General features: G+C 42.7%; 1 protein-coding gene across 6 annotated transcripts in view; it reads right to left on the bottom strand.

Annotated features, from left to right (window-relative positions):
• Window positions 1–20354, bottom strand: part of nme9 (NME/NM23 family member 9) — a 141725-nt gene that overhangs the window by 55523 nt on the left and 65848 nt on the right. For all 6 annotated transcript variants that reach the window (XM_055638550.1, XM_055638551.1, XM_055638549.1 and 3 more), the window contains 2 exons: window positions 13027–13070; window positions 3606–3663 (listed from right to left, as the gene is read on the bottom strand). In XM_055638550.1, the coding sequence (XP_055494525.1) occupies window positions 3606–3663; window positions 13027–13059 (91 nt within the window). In that variant the 5' untranslated portion in view covers window positions 13060–13070. The remainder of the gene's footprint in view (window positions 1–3605; window positions 3664–13026; window positions 13071–20354) is intronic.

Consider the following 20354-nt stretch of genomic DNA (forward strand, 5'->3'; position numbering starts at 1 on the left):
GATCCTGACCTCAGGGGCTGTCAGTGTGGAATTTGTACATTACCCTGTGCCCACAGGGGTTTCCTTCGGGTGCTCCCATTTCCCACCACATCCCAAAGACATGCAGGTTTGTAGGTTAATTGGAAACTGTAAATTGCCCCTAGAACATAGAACTAGTGTGAACAGATGATTGATTGATGGTCAGTTTGGACTCAGTGGGCCAAAGGGCCTGTTTCCATGCTATATCTCTAAGAACTAAAACACCTCAATTCTAAAGTATTACCACTCATTTTCGAAACCCACTGTAGCCTTGCTGTTCTCTATCTCACATCCATCTATACAACTGTTTGAGATGTCAACATTACTCGCACACTCACCCTTCTAACTAGTTCACATTTGAACCAGGCTATAATAACCCAAGGCCGTGGTCTACAGAATTATTTTCCTGAAGCTCCCTGCTTCTCTACCTCTGACACCTTCATTCACAAGTGACACAAATCCTATCTCTATTTTCCCACATTTCCTAATAACCCACGTATAACCTTTAGAAATATATTTTTAATAGAATTAATTGGGTTGTGTGCTGCTCAACAATGTACTTATTTAAAACCAGTAAAAGAGTGATTTCCAGATGTTTAGTATGTAGATGAATGATCCACATTGAATGAGCAATTTACGGGGGTGTTTCAATAATATATATTTTTAATTCATTAACTAAACCACAGGAGGTGATTATAGGTGGCAATGGTCTTAGCATAACTAGTTCACAATGTAAACAACATTTCCCCAAATCATGTTTGTGAAACTGAAATGATCACTTCAGTTTTTCAATCATCAGTTGGTTAAGCATTCAAATTAAATGGCTTTCATTGAAATGCTTTAAGATGATTAATAAAGGCTTTGAGGCCTGTTTGGTTTATTGACTGTGTAGAATTAGTCCAACTGTGGTGAATCTGTGCAATTCATTGCCACAGAAGGCTGGATATTTTTAAGGCAGAGATAGAAAGATTCTTGATTATTACGGGTGCCAGGAGTTATGGGGAGAAGGCAGGAGAATGGGGAGAAAGATAGATCAGCAATCATTGAATGATGGAGTAGACTTGATGGGCCGAATGGCCAATCTCTGCTCCTAGAACATATGAACTTGGTCCATTTGCTTCCCAAAGTGGGATGAGTAGGCACAAGTGACTATTCAAGGCTGTTTATCTTTTTCATAGAGTTCAATCTTGTACTTCTATTCTTCTCCAAACCACCAACCCCCAGCAAATTTACAACAGATGGCTGATTGAATCTGAAATATTGGTCAACATAAAATTATTATTTAACATCTAGATTTGTGTATCTACAATACACCCTGACAATATTGTTTGCTGTACTTACTGGAAATGAACTGTTGACTTCAGGCAATTACTGATGTTAATATTCTGAGGAAACTTGTCTTGTTTGTATTAAATTCCACTAACCTTCAAATGCAGGTGTTACATTAACTTAAGACATAGGGTCCCCATTAAAATAAACTTCAAAGGGAAATTTCTACTCACACCGCATTGATATCCAAACAGTCCTAGTTGAAAAATATAAGGTGGAATTTCCTGAAAGAGAAGCTAACTGGCAATAAATAAACACAAACTGATTTTTATATGCATGGCATGGCATATCCATTTTGGCAATATCCATTTACTTTTAAACTTCCAGCATATTTCATTATCAAATCTTAAAACACTAAACCATCAATAATTTTGTCCTAAATTCATATTTAATAGTACTGTAAGAATGAAAATGTGAGTATCATGCAAGCTAATAGCCTTCAAAACCTTGGAATTACTTTTCAAAATCTGTAATTATTAAGGTTTTGCAGTTACACTGAAGCCACAAAGAAAAACATTCAGAGAAATGAAAATATTTTGCACATCTGAATGTAGGTAAATTATTTGTTGAATGAGATCATTTAGGTAAGAAACAAAAAGGACAGAGCTCCCAAGCACGAGGACAGAGCCATAATTATGGGCTGAAATGTCCTCAGGTGCATTGATCTACAGGCTACAGAATGGTGAAGAAAGTACACGCTTAATTTATTGATGTTCCCAATACATTTGTCTGAGCTTGATCAGTTTTCTCCTTTGTCTTTACGCTTTACACCTGATATTCTGTTTTATAAGCTAAAGATACATAGGAACTTCATCCCTTTATCTATACTTCTGTATGTCATAGTAAAGGAATAGTCCAGAGTCCTAATTTTGTTTTAGCTAATGCCCTGTAAATTCTTAGGAGAGGTAAGGTGTCCACTTTGACTGTCCTCATAGCCATTCAGTCCCCAAAACTGCCTCCAGTCTGATGGCTGAGTGCTTGCACAGTGCATACTCTCTGCTTGTGAATGCTACAAAAGTGCTTGGGGAAGAGGCTAAGCCATATCTCCAGGTCAAGCCAACAGCCAAAGTTGTCAAACAGCTAGCATGTCCATCAATGTTCTGTTCGACTGATGAGGAATTTTGAGTGTGCTGCCTTCACACAGGAATCATGAACCTCCTGAAGTTACCTAAGTAAATACTGATACATAGGAATATTAAAGCTGGTATTTTCTCCGGCTAACTATTGGGAAAACTGAAGCCATTGGACCAAGACCTAGCCCATGCCTTTCATTTCCCTCCAACAGGATTTGCATTGCAGCTCCCAGTATCAGGCCAGTAGGGGTGCCGAGGTCATTTTGCATGGTGGAGTGGGTCACAGGTCACAGAAACAAAGGGCTCATCATCGGATCAGTCATCTATCCTTCCAAAAGCTAAAGATTGATGATGATTCATTAAACGAATGTAAACAAATCTTCTGGCCACGTGCCTTTCAAGCAACTCAATTGAAATGAACGGGGCTTCCATGGGAAAAGGCAGTCATAGTCAGCACAAATCTGAGGAGTCTGACATGAAGTTCCACAGGTCCTCAGCTCAGGTCAATTAGGAATCACTCTGGTCTCAGTGAAGAATCCAGTAATGGAGAGGGAAATAATTTAAGCTGCTATTTGTCCTCTACTGTTTTCTGCACATCTGTGCTGGAGTTTGTAGGCATCTAAGTTTGAAAATGCTGACACACACATATTACAACTGACCACCACTTCCCCATGGAACTGACCACTAGTCATCAGAATGTCCCAGCCCATTGAACTCAGTCTTTCCTCTTATTTTAGAGCATTGACATCAACGCCATCCCATCAGAGTTACCTTTGGTAGAATTAGGCTATTTAAAACTGTAGCAGTTTGTTTAACCCTGTGCTGTGTCTGAATCCATATATTCATAATTATATTTAATTCTTATTTTTCTCACATTTGTACATCCTTTCCCCATCTGGACTGAACCTCTTATCCATCCAGAATCAAGTTTTTGCAAAGCATTGCTCCTTTTAGCTATCTTACCCCAGTGCTAGTTGTGCAACACCCCTACCTCTCTGTCATTCATTGACACGTGGTCTGCTTTCTCCTCAAATCATAAAACCTCATCCGTAACTTTAAGTCTGTTGTTGAATGCACAATTGCCCCACAATTCACCCCTATCCTCAATACCAGGTTTCAATTTCTCTGATTTTAGACCATAACACGTGTGATACACACTCTGCAGTTTTAGCATCAGTTTCTTACCAGTCAGTCCTGTTATCGCCATTGTTTCATCCCATTGTTCCTGGTTAAAGATAGTAATCTGCATGGGAAATAGTTCAGTAAAAGTTGAGGTTGTTTGGTTACTGAGCAAATATCAGAATAGCTTAGTCTGGCAGACACACAACTTTCACTGTAAAGTTACTGTAGGACCAGCGACATATTGTACTAGATAGACACAAAATGCTGGAGTAACTCAGTGGGACAGGCAGCATCTCTGGAGAGAAGGAATGGATGACGTTTTGGTCTGATAAGGCGGACCAGTCTTGACCCGAAACGTCACCCATTCCTTCCCTCCAGAGATGTTGCCTGTCCCGCTGAGTTACTCCAGCATTTTGTGTCTATCTTCGATTGAAACCAGCATCTGATGTTCTTTCCTACACATATTGTACTACTTTGTTTCATTGAATTGTTACCTAGAGGGACATACGCAGACAACAATGATTCTGCTAGGCAGCTTCAGAACTGACGGTGGCCTGTTCAAATCCCATTCAACATGCATAGAGTCTGCTACAATAGCCTCTTTGTTCCAGAAATTACCTGCTGAGGTGCTCATTTAATGGATGCTTCAGTGATGACACCTATCACTTCAGTGATGGCATCTATCCACTACAGAAGGCTTTGACATGGCCACCTCAGACTTATCTGCATTAAACTTCATTAATCATTCCTTAGCCCACTTCCCCAGCTTATCAAGATCTGCTGTAATTTTCAATAACCATTGTTGCTATCTACAATACTTTAGTATCATTTGCAAACTTCCTAATCATGCATTATATATTCTCATCCATATCATTGATATAAACCACAAACAGCAAAAGGCCCAGTACCGATTCCTGAGACACTCAACTTGTCACGGGCCTCCAATCCGAAAAGCAGCCATCCACCATCACCCTCTGCTTCCTTCCATGAAGCCAATTCCCTATCCAGTCAACTAGCTCTCCTTAGATTCCATGCAATCTAACATGCCAGAGCAGCCTACCAGGTGGATCTTTACAGGTAATTGCTTAGGCCCATATGGACAATATCTATGGCTTTGCACTTGTCATCTTCTTGGTTACTTTTTGAAAAAGCTCAATCAGATTCATAAGACATGACTGCCCAAGTACAAAACCATGATGACTATCTTTACTCAGCCCTGTCTATCGAAATGTATACATATCTTTTTCCTCTGTATACTCCCTAGTGACTTTCCGACCAGAGGTTAAGCTCACTGGCCTGTACTTCCAGGGATTTTCCTTGCAGCCCTTCTGAAAGGCACAACATTACCCCGCCTCCAGTCTTCCAACGCCTCAGCCATGTCTAATGACTAGATGTATGGATATTGCCAAGGTAAAACCTTTGGCCACCCTCTCGTGCCTAATCTGCTTTCTCTATGAAGTTCCAGATCACATTAGCTCCCAACTTCCTTGCCAAGTGATCACAGCAGATCCTGCAATGTCTCCTAATTTGCTGCTCAGCACTACATCAAAGGTGCTCCTGTTTTTTCCAACATCCCAAAAATGATATTAATTGGCCCAAGTGTGATAGCAATTGTTAGAATTGATAGGGAATGTGGAATGACTAAAATAAATAAGGATGAGATTAATATAGATAAGTGCCTGCTGGTTGATGTGGTGTCAGTGGGCTGAAGCCTCCCCTATCATACTGTATCTGGGAAGGTTTCAAATGTGGTGCCATCATTGCTTCTAAAAAGGTACCGCATTGTCTTTACTCTTTCTCTCTCACACTTCCCAATTATTCTCCAGTTTTACTTCCATGCAGTATGCAATTTCTTTTGCTACTTCACTTTTGATTATATGAAGCTTCATTGTCTTATTATAATCATAATTTATTCATATCACTATTAGCTACTCATTAATTTAAATTAATTTAAATTAAATGTAAATAATGATCAAATCAGATTTAGACAGTAAGCAAATGATCGGAGTTGCTGAATGTGTGCAAAGAAGCCAAACTGACAACATTAGCAGCGATATACTCTCAGAGCTGCCTCAGCATCTTACAAGTTAATTCAGCTCCCACGCATTGTCAGAATACAAAAGATCTTTCAAGCTGATTTTCATCTGCACTTGCTGTCTAAATAAGACCATTCAAACATAGCCAAGAAAAATGCACAGAAAAAGCCAGTTATGTTAAAAGGATTTTTTAAGAGGACTGTTTACTGAGGGTGGACCTGCCTCATTAGTGGAGATGATTTCACTTCTGACCCAGAAAATATGTTCCCGTAAGTTCCTGTTTGTGCTATTTTAGTGCCATTTTAAAGCCATTTAGAATAAGATGAATTAATCAGTTAAAATTACAACTGCGAACTCACTTCAACGTGTTTCAAAAACTAACCCTGGGATAATCAATCTCATTTCTACATTAATTTAATGTTTTTGGTCCTAAGTCTGCCCATTTATTTTGTCAGCAAATGCAAATTATTCAAAGTAACATTAATTTCAGCTTGTGCTAAAATAGTTGGCAATTCAGTTTGAAATAGTTAGGTAAAATTGTTTTGATTCCATTGGAAGGCCAAGGTAAAGATTTGTCCTGCAGTGTTTTTCAATATTGAAGATCAGAAAGTTGATAACAAGGCCAATTCCCTCCTCTTCTCCCTCCTCTTCTCCCCCCAGCGCAGAGGGAGAAGAGGAGGGAAGAGACTGCAGACCTAAGACTTTTGCCTCCATCACAGTGAGGAGATGCTGGGTGGACTCACTGTGGTGGATGTTAATATGTTGGTGGATGTTAATATTGTTGTTTTATTGTATGGTATTATATGTATGACTGCTGCAATTTCATTCAGACTTCGGTCTGAATGACAATAAAAGGCTATCTATCTATCTATCTATCTATCTATCTATCTATCTATCTATCTATCTATCTATCTATATATTTTTTTTAATGTATTTTAAAATTGTTGTTCAGTGTATATTCTGAATTGATGTTGTTGCACATCAATTTGTTGAGGAAGTTGCCAACAATGTGGACTTGGCTTGGAGCTATTGTGGGTGGAGAGATTGGAAGTGAGCCCAAAGTAAACAGGGACCAGGAAACACAATGTTAATGTATCGGATCTGCTTCACTGAAGGTACTGGTATTGGTTTATTAATGTCATTTGTACCGAGATACAATGAAAAACTTTGTTTTGCATGCTATCATACCAGGCAAATCATCCCATGCCTGAGTATAATCCAGTTATACATGTACAACAGGCAGTGCAAAGAGAAAAAATATGCAGAGGGCAGAATATTGTGTTACAAGTATGGAGGAATTGCAGATTTTAAAAAGTACAAGGGCCGTAAGGATGGCCGTATTCCTGGTGATAGAATGTTGATGTTGATAGAATGGAGCAGCTGGGCTTGTATACTGGAATTTCGAAGGATGAGAGGGAATCTTATTGAAACATATAAGATTATTAAGGGATTGGACATGCTAGAGGCAAGAAACATGTTTCCGATGTTAGGGGAATCCAGAATCAGGGGCCACAGTTTAAGAATAAGGGGTAGGCCATTTAGAACGTAGATGAGAAAAAAGTTTTTCACCCAGAGAGTTGTGAATCTGTGAAATTCTCTGCTTCGGAAGGCAGTGGAGGCCAATTCTCTGGAGGCTTTCAAGAGAGTTAGATAGAGCTCATAAAGATAGCAGAGTCAAGGGATATGGCAAGAAGGCAGGAACGGGGTACTGATAGTGGGTGATCAGCCATGATCATATTGAATGGCGGTGCTGGCTCGAATGGCCGAGTTACAGATTCCTGCACCGATTGTCTATTGTCTTTCATGGAAACACCCATGGCTAGCTCAACCATGTAAAAGGAAATGATTGCATGTACTATTATATTAACTATTTCTACTTAAAAATATATTATCCAGTAAATGTATCAATTGAAATACCAGAAAACCTTTCACTTTGGTTTCAAACTAGGTCATTTAAAATTAAGTGATTTTGTATTAAATGGTGTAGGACAATATTAAATAAGTAGAACTAGAAAGCTAGTTGATGTTTACTAGGGAGGCTGCAACCCAATTGCAACTCCACTCTACTAATTTCCATTGGATTTATCCATCAGAGTGATCAGTAGAAACCCCTGGAATCCGTAACGGCAAACATTTCTCCGGCGTGTTCATGGACAATCCATTGCAGTTAAAGTAGTTGACAGGGAGAGGCCAACGGAAATTAAACCCTAAAGAGAAAAAGAGTTATATGATTTCAGTAACGTCATGATTGGACTCCAGAAATACTGAAATGAGAAGACAGATAGAAAGTTAGTTGGGAGTGTGAATTTCAGGCTAATGGGCCTGCCCCACTTAGGCGATTTTTCAGCGGACTGCCAGCGACTGTCAAGTTGCCGGCAGTTGCTTGAAAAACCGGCAACTGTCAGAGTGGAACACACACACACAAACACAAACACATCGCTTCCTTCACCAGCCCGTGTGAATTTTTTAGACAGCGCTCCCCCCGCTTGTCCTGTCTAAAAAATTCACACGGTGCATAGCCAAGGTGATACAGACACATACCGTGATGAACAGGAAGGTTGGCGCTGTATTTAAGACGGCTAAAGCGCAGTGTACGGTAACCCCTTTAAAAGAGTGGAGGAGAGGGGGGGAGGGGGGGGAGAAGGAGTGGAGACAACTTTTAAGAAGCCAGAGAAACATGGCAGTTAAGCTCGGCGGATATTTAACTTATCCTTGGTTCACAAAACTACTGCTTACCTTTTTTTTCCCCGATCAGCCAATGAAATTCACCGGTCAGCACCGGCTGTAACCTAGGAGGACCTCTGAGAACCTCCGACCTCCTGGCAACCTATTAGGACCTCCTGGTGACCCACCTACTGCTCGGGAATTCTCGCTACTCTCCCTGGCAACTTCATTCTAGTCGCCGTTAATTTTTCAACGTTGAAAAATTTGCGGCGACCATAATGAGGCCGCAACTAGTTCCCAGAATGCGGGAACTCCTCACAACCATGAAGGCGACTCCCCGGCATCTACCCGCAAACATGTGGCGACCATGTGGTGACTGCATAGTCTCCTGCAGTCGCCTAAAATGTCTCCTGTGGGACAGGCCCATAAGGGTTAGTCTGAGTTGATGATTATGATTGTGGATGAAGGGGCACAGTGCACAGAGCCAATACATGAAGTTGAGTAGCTGGGGGTTATTCCAATCGGAAGGGAGAGAAAAAAAACAAGTATTGAGAACACAGAAGCGAACAAGATTGTTAAATAGTTCTAACATTTTTTTTCTGGTTATATTTCTGTTATGTATACTTTCATATCTGCTACTGTGCTGTGAGGTGTGATACTCAAGAAGACAGCACCTCAACCCAGAAACTATCTATGTTACTAAAAGTCTGATCTTGACCACTTCCTGTTGTTCCGTATATTGATTTTAGAAAAAACGCTGTCACTTACGGCTGTGATTTTTGGCCATCTTACTCAGAGTCCCCCTCCGCTGCACAGGACAAGAGGAATTTTCCCATCGATGAAAAATAAAATAAATATTAGTGTTTAAAAAATGTTGAGATTCTCTCTCCTGAAGGCCACGCCCCTTCCGGAGGGACTATAAAACCCGGAAGTGTTGAGTGCCTCAGTCAATCTCTGCCAGATGGGAGAGCGAGAGGGTCACGTCTCTCAGTCTGAGCTGTGAATAAAACTGAACACGTCTACTAAACTGTGAGTGGTTTTACTGACCTGTCAGCGCCCTTAATGTGGTTTGAAAATATAGTTTGGAAATGCTAAAGCTGTGTTACCTTTGGTTTGGAAATGCTAAAGCTGTGTTGCCTTTAGTTTGGAAATGCTAAAGCTGTGTTGCCTTTGTTAAAGTTGCCTCGCCTAATTAGAGTTGCCTTGCCTAATTAGAGTTGCCTTGCCTAATTAAAGTTACCTTGCCGTCAAAATAATTAAAAGTCTAATCTTGACCACTTCCTGTTTGCGCTTTATATTGATTTTAGGAAAAATGCTACAATGTCCAGCTGTGATTTTCGGCCATCTTACTCAGAGACCCCCTCCGCTCATCAGGTGCCGAGGATTTTTCCCATCAATGAAAAATAAAAGTTATTAGTGGTTAAAAAATGTTGAGATTCTCACTACTGTCAATCACGCCATGAAGGCCACGCCCCTTCTGGTGGACGGGGGGAGGGACAATAAAACCCGGAAGTGTGGGCTTGGCTCAGTCTCAGCAAGATGGAGGAGGGAGGTCACACCTCGCTGTCTTTAGTGGACTTTCACCCTGCTTGAAATGATATGAAACTGCACTTGAATTTGGTGACCTTGCACCCTGCTTGAAATGGAATTTCAAGGAATAGCCGTGAGTGAGTGAGTGAGCTGCCAGCACAACAGGCTTGAGTGACTGAGCCGCCAGCACAAGAATCCATTTGACCCACCATGTCCATACTAGCCCTCTGGAAACCAGTCCCTTCTGCCCACAACACCGATACTAGCGTTCCAGAAAGCCCCACCTCCCCCCCACCCACTCCCCACTGGCCACCAATATTGAAATTGGTGGAGAGGTGGAATATTACGTTGAGGGACCAGCCCTCCCGTGTGATGCTGGGCCCACTTAGTCTAGTAAAGTTATATATGTTCACAGCAAAGAATGGGATCATTTGATTCTTTGTGGGAGCAAACTTCAATTAATCCCTCCAGCCTGCTTGTCCTTCATAGCTCTAAATCTTCCTGTGCTTCAGATATTTATTTTCTGTTGCCTTAAAAGATGGATGCCTCTTCCTCGTCTTTTTTCCCTGCCGTTAAATAATCCTGCATACCTTCACAAAGCTGAATTAACTATCCCTTTAACTCCAGGAAAAATAGTACCAGATCAACTTTACTCAGGCATTAAACATTAGCACAGAGATGCAATTGCACTTGTGAAGAAGGAGATTAGGTCCAAAGGCCCAAATTCAATTAGATTTCTTGATTAACTTTCTAATTTCCGGTTTTCTGTCATCAATTAAAGGACTAATATGGTAATGAAATCCCAAGGAGGAGGGAGATATAGGAAGGAGATAACAAGTCATTGATCAAGGATACAGCATAAACAGAACAGTATAGAGGTTTAATTATGCTTCCCATGGATTATTGCCACGTACACTCAAAAGGAAGAGAGTTGTTTTTCTCTATCAATGGACGAGAGTGTTCTCCAGCTATCGGCAAGAAGCTGTTGTTGGAGGTGACAAATAGCAGCAACAATGTGCCTTGGTCTTACACATATTTTAGGAAGTGGCTTAATAACCAAACCAGCTCAGGAAATGTGTGTAGTTTCTGATTCACCAGCTTCCTGTGGTGTACAACCCCGCCTTCACTGACACCTAGCCAAGTATAATCCATCATATTATTCATCACACCCACTCAGCTGTCAGTTGCAACAAGTTTATGCATTCCACGCACTTCATAACTTCTACATTAATGCATCCATTCCTGCTGTTCACATCAATCATTATGGAACTGTCTGAATTACTTGCAATTAATATATAAGGAACAGAACCAATAGTAGAATATTTAGCCCCTTCTACTGCCTCTGACATTCAATACGGTCCTGGTTAAACATTTTACCTCAGGATCACTTTCCTGCATTGATCCCTTATCCCTTGAGTCACTTAGCTGCTCAAAATGCTCTGATCTCTGTCTTAAATATACTTACAATGGAGCCTCCAATGCCTTGTGTAGAGAATGCCAAGGGTTCGATAACATATGGTGAAAACATTTATCCTCAACTCTGTTCTGCATGGCCAACCTTTGATACAAACACCACAACCAGTGGAATGATCATCCCTGTACCATCCCTGTTAAGCCCCATTCAAATTTCATACATTTCAATGAGATCAACTCTTATTCATTTAAATAGTATAGACTTAATCTATTCGCACATGATAAACCTGGCATTGCTGGTATCAATCTGAGGAATCTTTGCTACATTCCGTAGAAAGAAAAGAAAATTACATAATATTCCAATTTACCAGGACCATTTGGGCCCATCTGCCTATCACCCACACACTCCTCCACTAGATCCACAATCCCCTCGCCATGGTTTCCATCAGCTCATTTTCCATCCTTTATCTAGTTCTACTTATCATCGTACTTATTTATAAGGTTCCAGATTCTGCACCCTTTTGTTATCCTCACTTATCACCTCCCAGCCTCTGTCATTATTCCCCCCCTTCCCATCCAAACCTGGATCCACCCGCCCATCAATACACCTGCCCCAATAATTTTTCCCACACTCTCCGTCTCATGCACCCCCTTCAAGTGTGCCTCACTTGTTCTCTTCTTTACTGTGCACCTACCTCAAAATCCCCTCTTTTTTGCTCCCCTATGGATTTTATCCTCTGTCCTCTTTTCTTTTAGAAACATAGAAAATAGGTGCAGGAGTAGGCCATTCGGCCCTTCGAGGCTGCACCGCCATTCAATATGATCACGACTGATCATCCAACTCAGTATCCTGTTCCTGCCTTCTCTCCATACCCATTGATCCCTTTAGCCACAAGGGCCATATCTAACTCCCTCTTAAATATAGCCAATGAACTGGCCTCAACTACCTTCTGCGGCAGAGAATTCCAGAGATTCACCACTCTCTGTGTGAAAAAAGTTTTCCTCATCTCGGTCCTCTCTCTTCTGCATCCTTTTCTGCTGTGCATTTCACTTCAGTGCCTGCTTTCTTGGTCCTCTCCTAATGATGCCCCTCTCACTTGTTGCTCTCCCTCCTGCATCTCTTTATCCTGTGTACCTCTCTCATCCCCTTCCTCATGTACACTGCACCATATGTGCCATACTCTGTGCATTGTTAAACCTAAAAATACACATCTTCACTTATCTGGATAACATTGGCCTTTTTTGCTTATTGTCCTTGCGTGGACATGCACAGTACACTCCCCACATTCTGCTTATGTCATATAATGACCTCCAGATTTCACTAAATTTCCCTGCAAAATGCGAGAACTGAGACATTTTGTATTGAACCTTACTGAGATCAGGCAATCTGAACCAGTCATCTTATCAAAAGCACTTCAGTCTCGTCTCCATTTTACTGATGAGCATCCGAAGTCCTGGAAAACTCCTGCTGAAGTTATTAAATTCAGATCCTTGTTGAAATGCCTGATGATTGACCTTATCAGTAGGCAATAATAGCGGACATATAAGTTATGTGCATGCAGCTGAATGAACCAGTTAGAGAAGTAATTGTAATTGTTATAGGTTTTTTTCTTTACACTTGTTCTCAATCATCCTTCATTAAAATTATATCTCCTGTCCATTTTAAAGTGCAATGGAGTTTCCCAGAATTTGTACAGCTTAACAATCTACAAATCTTTTGATGAAAATACATGAGAAAAACAATTGGGAGTTGTTTTACTGTGATTTATCAATAAAAAAAATATTAATAAGGCCAATGAAACCATTTGACTGCACATGGCTATTTAATTTCTTACTCTTACCTGCAATGTTGTTTCTTTCTTCTTTCCAGCCATTTGTCCCACTCCTGATTGAAATACAAATTGACAATATTAGCAAGATTCAATCTACATTCTTAATTTATTTACATATTTTCTTGAGGCATAACAACAGCTTATTGGGTCCCAGTACATTATTTGTATGCTGAATCAAACTTTGTCCATCTACTGCAGTTCAACAACTTTTAAATTGACCATTCAGTTGAGAGGTATTTTTGAGCTTTCAGATGATTTTGCTTAAATGAATGATCTCCAGTTGGAGAGCTAGGTAGCACAGTTGATTAGATCGGTGCCATGGAGCTTTTGGTATTTGGAGTTAATATCAACTCTGAGGGAAAGAAAGTCTTGCAAGTATGCAACATACTAGATAAATGAATGGAGAGTATTCCTCCCAGTGATGTTTTGTTTAGTGACAGCACATTTTTCTCTTAACTTTGTTGGGAATAGTATCTGAAATTAACAGTTAAACATCTTAATTGAAATCAGTTTGGTATTGGCAACCAAGTTCAAAATGGAATTGAACTGACCATGAATTGTTTAAAATATTACGCATTACTTATAATGCCTAATGCAAGAATCAACCATTTGCTGGATTTAGGGAGCAGGAGGAGTTACAATGCTCAGGTTAAAACTTTCCTATTCATGGATAAGGCTGCCACCTGCTGCTCAAATTCATAGTTGATCCACAGATTATAAGCATCAATAAAACAATTCCAAAGAATGACAAAAAATGCTGGAGTAACTCGGCGGGACAGGCAGCATCTCTGGAGAGAAGGAAGGGAGATGTTTTGAACACGACCTCTCTTCAGACTGAGAGTCAGGGGAGGGGGAGACTTGAGATATGGTGGGGTAAGGTGTGAAAACGACAGACAAAGCAGACTATGATCAAGGAAATGTAGAATGGTAATTGTTAGCTGAGGGGAAGATAATGATGCATACAGTAAAATTAATCAGGACAGTGAAACTAGTCAGAGAATTAGGGTGTGCGAGGGACGAGAGGGAGGGGAAAGCACTGGTTACTTGTAGAAATATAAATCAATATTCATACCGCTGGGTCCACCGGGTGGCGCCATGCACGACAGCCTCGCCAACAGCCTGGCTCGTACTTTTGTTGTTTTTAGTCTGTTTTTACTTGTATGTTTTAGTGTATCTTTAGTTTTTGCATTATTTGGGGGTGGGGGTTGGGTGGAACATTTTAATCTCTTCCCTCGATGGAGATGCGACTCTTTCAGTATTGTATCTTCGTCAGCACTGCGGCCTTAACATCATGGAGCTGGCGGTCCCTTTGTTAGGGATCGACTTCGGGAGCTCCAACCACAGGAGCTTCGGCCACCCCGATCGTGGGAGCCTCGATCGCCCCGATGCATGGGCTTCGATCGCTGACCGCGGGAGCTTCAATCGCCCCGACTGCGGATGTTTCGATTACCCCGAGGAAAGAAGGTATAAGTTATTTTCCTTCCATCACATTGGGGAATGTGAAGTCACCAAGAAAACAAGATGGACATGCTGCCTGCACTGGTGAGGACTCGGAGGGAGTGCCATGAGTGCAGTGATCTCGGTATTTGCGAGGGACATCGCTCCATGAGGACATCCCAGAGTCTGATGTGAGTGTGGATGGCTTTCTGAGTATTTGGGCAGTCAGGGACTGCAGAGATAGTGACAGTAGTCGGTACAACTCTGGTCACATCACGGTGAAGGAGCGTGTGTGTGGCCCGGACATTGAACTGATGGCTATGGGTCTCTGCTTATGCTGTGTGCCCTGGGGATTCTCACACGCCGCTGAGGTGGCTGTTTAAGTCTATGTTTAATCTATATGTAGTTATATATCTTGTTGCTTTTTGTTTGTATGACGGTATGGCAAATCAAATTTCACTCTACCTCGGTACACGTGACAATAAAGAACCATTGGGTTGGAAGCTTTTCAAGCAAAATATGAGGTGCTGTTCCTCCAATTTGCATTGAGCTTCACTCTGACAGTGGAGAAGGCCCAGAACAGAAAGGTCATTATGCGAATGGGAGAAGGGGTTAAAGTGTTTGGCAACCAGGAGATCACATAGGCTTGGGCAGACTGAGCGGAGGTATTCAACGAAATGATCGCCGAGCCTACGCTTGGTTTTTCCGATTTATTGGAGTCCACAGATGGAACAGCAGATACAGTAGATGAGGTTGGAGAAAGTGCAAGTGAACCTCTGCCTCACATGAAAGGACTCTTTGGGTCCTTGGATGGAGTCGAGGGAGGAGGTAGAGGGACAGGTGTTCCATCTCCTGTGGTTGTAGGGAAAAGTACCAGGGGAAGGGGTAGTTTGTGTGCGAACGGATGAGTTAACTAGGGAGTTGCAGAGGGAACAGTCTCTACAGAAAGCGGAAGGGGGTGGAGATGGGAAGATGTGGCTAGTGGTGGGATCCTGATGGATGTGGCAAAAATGTCAGATGATTATCTGCTGTATGCGATGGCTGATGGGGTGAAAGGTGAACCTAGGGTGATTCTGTCCTTATAGTGACTGGGGGGAGGGGGACCAAGAGCGGAGCTGCAGGATACCGAGGAGACCCATGTGAGGGCCTCATCTATGATGGAAGAGGGGAATCCCAATTCCCTAAAGAATGAGGACATCTTGGATGTCTTGATATGGAACACCTCATCGTGGGCACAGATGTGGCGTAGATGGAAGTATTGGGAGTAGTGAACCCCATAGGTTCCTGTTAAATCTTTCACCTCTCAACTTAAACCTAGGCCCTTTAGTTCTTGATTTTACTTCGGAGTCACGTGAGTGATTCCGTGAAGAACCCAGCTCTACTGCGCATGCGGCATTACGCACAGCTGTGCAGAACGCGGCCAGCGGGAGTCGGCGCTCCCGCATCCAAGGACGAGAGGTAAGTACTTACCTTAATCGGGCCTTGTGGTTTTTGCTCCAGGGGGAGCAAAGTAGAGAGGCATGGTGAGCGGCCCCGTTTCGACTCCAGCGTGGAGCCGACAGTGGACGGGGAAAAGGCGCTACCCGGACCGCAAACGCTGCGGACCACTGCAGGGAGCTACGCTAATGCCGGTCCGCTGAACAGCTGTTTGGTACAGCAGCGGACCGGCGGGAAGTTTAAAAACCCGACCGGCAGCCCTGCAGACTCCTGACAAGGAGAATCGCCGCCCGGGAACCGCCACAATGCCGCCTGGAAAACGGCAGGCAGCCTCTACATACAGGTAAGAGAAAAATCTTCCCAATTCAACAGGTTCTACAGGAGCCAACTTCCTCCAAAACTGGAACAGGTTGGAGACAGCAAAAATAAGTATGTCTGTCTCCCCAAGCCAGAGGAGGTCATGGAGTTCACCTCCAGGAATAAAGGGGCACTGGCTGAATGCCAAGGGAGCTGACTCCTACCCCAGTGCTATTGCACTAGCCATCTCCCTTGTCGAGGGATTGATGCAACAGCGGAGTTTGAGCTATGCCTCCTCCAATTTATAGCACACCCTTTTGCTCCCTCTTTTGAGGCTAGCTAAGGAGGCCAGGGCTGGGCTGGCTTAAACGCTGGGCAGGCGGACGAGAACAGCAGTATGCCAGGGGAGCAGGATCAGGAAGAGCTACTGGGTGTCGTGGGCCACTACATGGCTCCTCCACGCGACCATCTTCCCAACAAAGCCCTGCAGGAGCAGGCCTTTCCAGAGGCAAATCCGCAGGCAGCTGGGTCAGCGGACTCGCAGACAAGCAGCAAATTCTACAGAAGGGTCAAGATGTTACCGCCTTTGCTCGTTTTTTCCACGGATTATACTCTCCCAGGATGAGACTATCCCATTGCACTACCAGGGTGCTGACGCCTAAGATGTTCCCAAATTTGGGATACTCGACTGAACAATGGTGCATATAGACCTGCCCGCAACCCCAAATATATGGGGCTATGCAAACCGCTGCTGCGGGAAGAGAGGCAGCTAAACCTGTGCGCCTCATGAAGGCAGGCCATGGAACGAGCAGGACATCGCATCCAACACCCAGCTGGCAGCACCCCTCGGCATCCACCAGCGATATCAAACAAGGACTGGTGAAAGCCTGGCGACCGCTTCACATTACCCCCAAAGTTCTTTTTAAACGGGGCCCAAAGCGGAGCCATGGGAAGATGCGCCGCCCCACCGACAGCACCAGCATACCAGCAAACTACGCCTTCATGAAAAAACAACAAACATGGAGGTAGGTAGTCTGGTTCCTCCCAGTTTACACTAAACAAGGGTGTTCTACTAACTGCGGGGGGGGGGGGCATTTACACTTGTTAATAAAGCATGGGATGCTGTCACAAATAACTAAAATATACTCAACAGTATTAGAGGATAAAAACGAATTCAAATTGGGCATATTACCGCCAGTTCAGCAATGCGCCCAAAGGGCACTTTCTCCCTCTAAGAAAAGAGAAGTGAGAAGGTCAAGCTGAACTAGAAAGGCTCATTACTAAACAGATCATGAGAGTAAACATGAACCATTGGAAACTACAAAAGATGGTGAATGTAGCATCATCATTGATCTAATATCACTAAATAAATCTGTTGAGTATATATACACTTTAAGATGGAGATGGGGTTTTGTCACTGCCAGGCATCTGATCTCCCAAGGATACCTAAGGGGAGCATTGATATGGAAGATGCTAACTATTTTATACCCATACACTAGGATCATTATAGATACCTAAAAATTTTACCTGGATAATGGATATCCCGGTTAGGGCAACCATGGGAGCATAGAGCAGTCCCTATGGTCTAACTTCTGCCCTAAATCTATTATAAATATCAAACGGCCATGAAAATATTAAGAAAACAAGCATAATCATGGCATATATTGGATGATATCCTCATATTAGGGGAAACAAAGGAATTAGCTGTGGCAGCAGTTCTAGCTACGAAACAGCTCCCTAAGCTCTGAGGTTTATCCCACGCCCAGATAAACCAGTATTGAAGCGTTAACTACCAAGGATTATCTGGGCTTCAATAATAATTCCGTCCATATGACTGTTACTTTGCCTAGGTACTTGGGTCACTATAATCAAATCATGAATGAACCCACTGAAGCTATATCATAAGGTGGTGGGTAGACATCTATTTGGCATAGTTTTCAGCCGTATTATCATCACCAATCCCAATTTGGTTATTAAAAACCGATGCCAATACTTTAGGCCGGGGAGCAACTAAACTCCATATCCAGCACAGGTAACAGATGGACCAATTCACAAACATCGTTACTATACATACCGGGCATCAACTACTTAGGATTGGTGAGCATCTATTGGGCTAAAAAGCATATGCATTTCAAATGCAGCACGTACATATGTGGTTACGGATTGATAATACTATGGTGGTGGCTTATATCAACCATATGGGAGCATAATAATCATTGTTGTGCATCAAATTGGTCAAACAAATCTGGCAATGGTGTGTCAAAAGACATTTTAACTATCAGCTGCCTATGTCCTAGGAAGCTAGAACACAGTGGGAGACACCAGGTCACGGGGTAAAATTTATGATTACATTGAATAGATGTTAAACCCAAAATATCTGCTAAAGGTATTAAGCAGTTTGAAAGCCAGATATCAATTTGGTTGCACAAGAAGGAATCACCAGTAACCTATGTATGTGACTTTGGAACCAGATTAGAGGCAGCAGCGATAGATGCCTACACGCTGGAAGGGGGAATTTCTGCTTTGCCTTCCTCCCTTCTGCCTCATCAGACGGGCACTTCGCAATACAGATGGGAGTCTCCGAGATATTGAACGTGCCCGACCGGCCTACACAGCCATGGTTCCCAGTTCATCACGACACGGTGGGCGAGTCACCTATGGATTTCCCTAGTGGACCATGGTTGCTGACTCAACCCAGTATCAGGCACAAGCCACCCATGCCAGGGAAACATCAAACTCCTGGGTGCAGGGTTTGAATAGACCTTACCAGGGACTGGGATTATCCAAGGGACCACCATGTCGGCATCCCTGCGAACAGTCACTAAAAGCTAACATGGGTAAAATACTGCCACGACGCAGGGACAACATACCGAACTATTCAACCACTGACGTATTGGAGTTCCTGGAACATCTACACCATGACCAAAAGGTGAGTTACAATGCCGTAAATACAGCATGAAGCGCCTTATCTGCTTATCTAAAACAGCATGACAGCAGAGCATGGGATCCCATCCACTGAAGGTAAACTTATGAAGGGCAACTATAATATAAGCCCCAAACACCCAGGTATATACCCATGTATGGGATATTGGTGTGATATTGACATATCTCAGAGAATGGCACCAGCCAGATCCCTCAGCTTGCTTAATCTATGTTTTAAAAAACGCTCATGCTTATGGCTCTCGTACACGCTCACAGAGTCCGGTCACTCCATAAACTAGACTGGATAACATAGTAATTACCCCAGACGCATCACGTTCATATTTAGGTCTGGTAAAATCTAACTCGCAGGTATATGGGACTAGGCGAGATTATGAGTTCGGCACGAACTAGTAGGGTCGAGATCGCCTGTGTTTTCCGTGCTGTAGTCGTTATATGGCTATATGGACCAGGAACGCCCAATTCACTGGTGGGATTCCGGGCCTACCCACCAGAGTCCAGGTTGAGTGTGGTGACCCATCTACTACTATATATAGACACAACCCACAATCTTAGAGGGAGAGGAAAGCCTATGGGTCAACCACAGTAACCCAAGACGGGGTACGAGCCAAACCACTCCAAGGTGGCTCAAACAGGTACTGAAAGCTGCCGGAATAGATAATAATACATTTAATCCCATTCCACTAGGGCAGCATTGGTATCAGCGGCTGAACGAATGGACATCCCGGTTGACCACATTTTCAATACAGCAGAATGGTCAAGGGAACGACGTTCTGAACATTTTTTATTATAAACCGTTGATAAACCTGATTTAATTGCAGGAGAATATTACAAACTGCAATATTAATTTAAGCTCAGAGGAGCTCTTTTATGTTGTTATTGTTAACAAATACCTTTCTGTTTCTTTTGAAAGCAGATCCACTGGTTGATTACGATAACACTTCCTCCCTCATAAACTTCGGCAGTGAGTGAAATAAAAACTGTTACACGGTTTGAAATCACAGACCTTTGAAGTCTTCACGGAATCACTCACGTGACTCCGAAGTAAAATAGTAAGATTAAACGAGTACTTACCAGTATGAAGTTTGATCTGTATTTTATGAGGAGTTACGGTGAGGGATTAAGTGCCCGCCGCTCCCACCCTCATTATATAGATCAAACTAATAAACTGAGGTCTCGTGATCTTTACTATCTTACTTCAAATATTGTGTCTATCCTGTGATTTC

Source organism: Leucoraja erinacea, chromosome 7 (genome assembly GCF_028641065.1).
Source record: "Leucoraja erinacea ecotype New England chromosome 7, Leri_hhj_1, whole genome shotgun sequence".
Taxonomy (NCBI): Eukaryota; Metazoa; Chordata; class Chondrichthyes; order Rajiformes; family Rajidae; genus Leucoraja; species Leucoraja erinaceus.